This window comes from Numida meleagris, chromosome 16 (assembly GCF_002078875.1).
Source record: "Numida meleagris isolate 19003 breed g44 Domestic line chromosome 16, NumMel1.0, whole genome shotgun sequence".
NCBI classification, from domain to species: Eukaryota; Metazoa; Chordata; class Aves; order Galliformes; family Numididae; genus Numida; species Numida meleagris.
In genome coordinates, this window is record NC_034424.1 from 2,246,092 (window position 1) to 2,248,446 (window position 2,355).

Below are 2,355 nucleotides of genomic sequence, written 5' to 3' on the forward strand. Positions count from 1 at the left end.
AAAAAAAAAAAAAAAAAAAAAAAAAAAAAAAAAAAAAAAAAACACCGAAACAAAACAAAAGAAAACTAGTCTGTCTTGGAACTTGTTTACCTTGAAGTAACTGGAAACCTAAATGTTTGGAAGTGTTGAAGCACAACCATGTATCATCTCTGTATCTCTGTTCTGTACTCCAGCACTCGGTGACTCAATAAACGCGATCTCCATCTGTAGTGCACAGAGGCTCCCGCTTCCCGAAAGGAGAAAGGGCACGAGCAAAAGAACCCCGTTTATTTTTGGTAAAAAATAGGCAACGATCTGGGTACAAAATCAAGGGGGGTTGCTGTGGAATAGGAGGGGGGGGCAAAGCATCGTTATTGCTCGTCCCCGTTGCTTGCACGCAGCCCCTTGGGGTGTCCCTGCTTCCCCCCCCTTGGGCTCAGTGTGAGTGCTCCGGGGAGGGGGGGGGGAAGGTCTCAATTAGGAATCCGTCCCCCCCACCAGGAATAAGTCGTTATATGAAAAAGGCTGATGATAAACAAGTTGGACGTGGGCACTTCAGGTAGGACCTACGCAAACACGGGGACACCCCTGGCAAGTAAATGTGGTGCTGGGAGGATGCTGCGGGCAGGAGGGGGGGGGTTCTGGCCAAAGCCAATGTGGAGACAGGGCCCCCCATGTGTGTGCAACAGCAGTTCTGCTAAAAGAAATAGGCATTAACTTCCTATAAAGCCAGTGGCAGGTACAGGAGGGGTGGGTACCAGGGGCTGCATCTGCCCCTGCCCAGGCCTCATGGGGCTGATTTTACCAGCCCAAAGGAAACTTGTATTGATTTGGTATTCCCAAAGAAATCAGCGTTTTCCTTGGGATTCCATAGAAAAAAACAGCAGTGCTTTTGGGAATCTCAAAGAAAAATCCAAGTTCTTTGGGAATCCCAAAGAAAAACTGCATTGCTTTTGGAAATCCCAAAGAAAAGTCCAAGTTCTTTGGGAACCTCCATGAAAAAGCACATTGCTTTTGGGAATCCTGAAGAAAACTTGCATTGCTTTTGGGAATCCCAAAGAAACTGAAGATTTCTTTGGGAATCCTAAGGAAAATTCCCATTTCTTTGAGCATCCCAAAGCAAATTCCCAATTTTGGGGGACTCCCAAAGAAAAAAACTCCCCCATGTCTTTTGGAATCCCAAAGGGAACGCTCCCAATCTCTTCTTGTTCTGCCCGGACACTCTTCCAGGAAGATGTGCATGGAGGGACCCCGCGTCCCCCCTCACTGCAGCCCCCCAACCTCACCCAGCACCACGAGGCACGCTGCACTACGTTATGGGGAGAAGCTCTGCTGCCCTGAGGGCTGTGCTGGAGATGCAAAGCAAACAGCACGTAGGTACCCATCTACAGATGCACACGCAGTGTATGTGGCCATACATACAGCTGCACCCTGGGGAGAAATCCGCATAGAAGTGCAGAGAGGAGGGTGGTCCTGGGGCAGGACCCAAACCCCAACCTTGGTCCCCATCTATGGGGCCAGGCTCCGGCTGGGGTGGGGTGAAACGTACCAAGAAACCCTAAAAATCACCAAAATGGTGAAAGCCGAGAGAGATGGAAATCGCTCCGTCTGCGCCAGCATGGCACTGAGGTAAACACGGCGGTGTTTGGGTAGGACCTACAGAAATCTGGGAGCCGCAGGAGGGGCTCAGCTCGGTGCCCCTTCCCACAGCATGGATGGGGTGGGCAACTGGGGGGGGGGGCACACTCAGCACTCTGCTCAGAAGAGGCAGGAGCCCCGCACCGCCCGTGCCCGGCCCAGCTCCGCCGCCAGCGCCCGGCCCAGCCGCCGCGAGGTGACACGGGCACGACGTGCTGCTGCCACTGCTGTGCTCAGTGAGCGGTCCAGGTCCTCCTCCAGGTCTGAGAGTGGTGGGGAACGGGTGCGGTGGGGGGTTGAGGTAGGTGCGGCTGGGGGGCAGTACCTGGGAGGGGAGGAGGGAAGGGGGAGGAAGAGGAAAGAAAAATAATGGAGGAAGGAAGGACAAGGAGGAGAGGACAAGGAGGAGAGGACAAGGAGGAGAGGACAAGGAGGAGAGGACAAGGAGGAAAAGGTAAAAAGGAAAAAAAAATGAAGAATAAAGAAAAAGAAGAAAAAAGAAAAAAGGAAAAAAGAATAAAGAAGAAAAATGAAAAGAAGTAAAAAAGAAGGAAAGAGGGAAAAAAAAGAGAAGGGAGAAAGGAAAGGAGAAAGAAAAAGAAGAAGAAAAAGAAGGAAAAAGAAGAAAGAAGTGAAGAAATGAAGAAAAAAAAAAAGAATAAGGGGTCATTGTGCGGCTTTGCCCACGGGGGGCTCTGCTTCCCCAGCTCTGTGACACTGTTTTAGGCCCCCCCCCCA

At 51.0% G+C, this 2,355-nt stretch overlaps 1 protein-coding gene across 1 annotated transcript in view; it reads right to left on the reverse strand.

Moving 5' to 3' along the window:
• The window catches only part of AKNA (AT-hook transcription factor), a 7,400-nt gene continuing 6,782 nt past the window's right edge, over window positions 1,738-2,355 (reverse strand). The window contains exon 18 of the mRNA XM_021414152.1: window positions 1,738-1,942. Within this exon, the coding sequence (XP_021269827.1) occupies window positions 1,738-1,942 (205 nt within the window). The remainder of the gene's footprint in view (window positions 1,943-2,355) is intronic.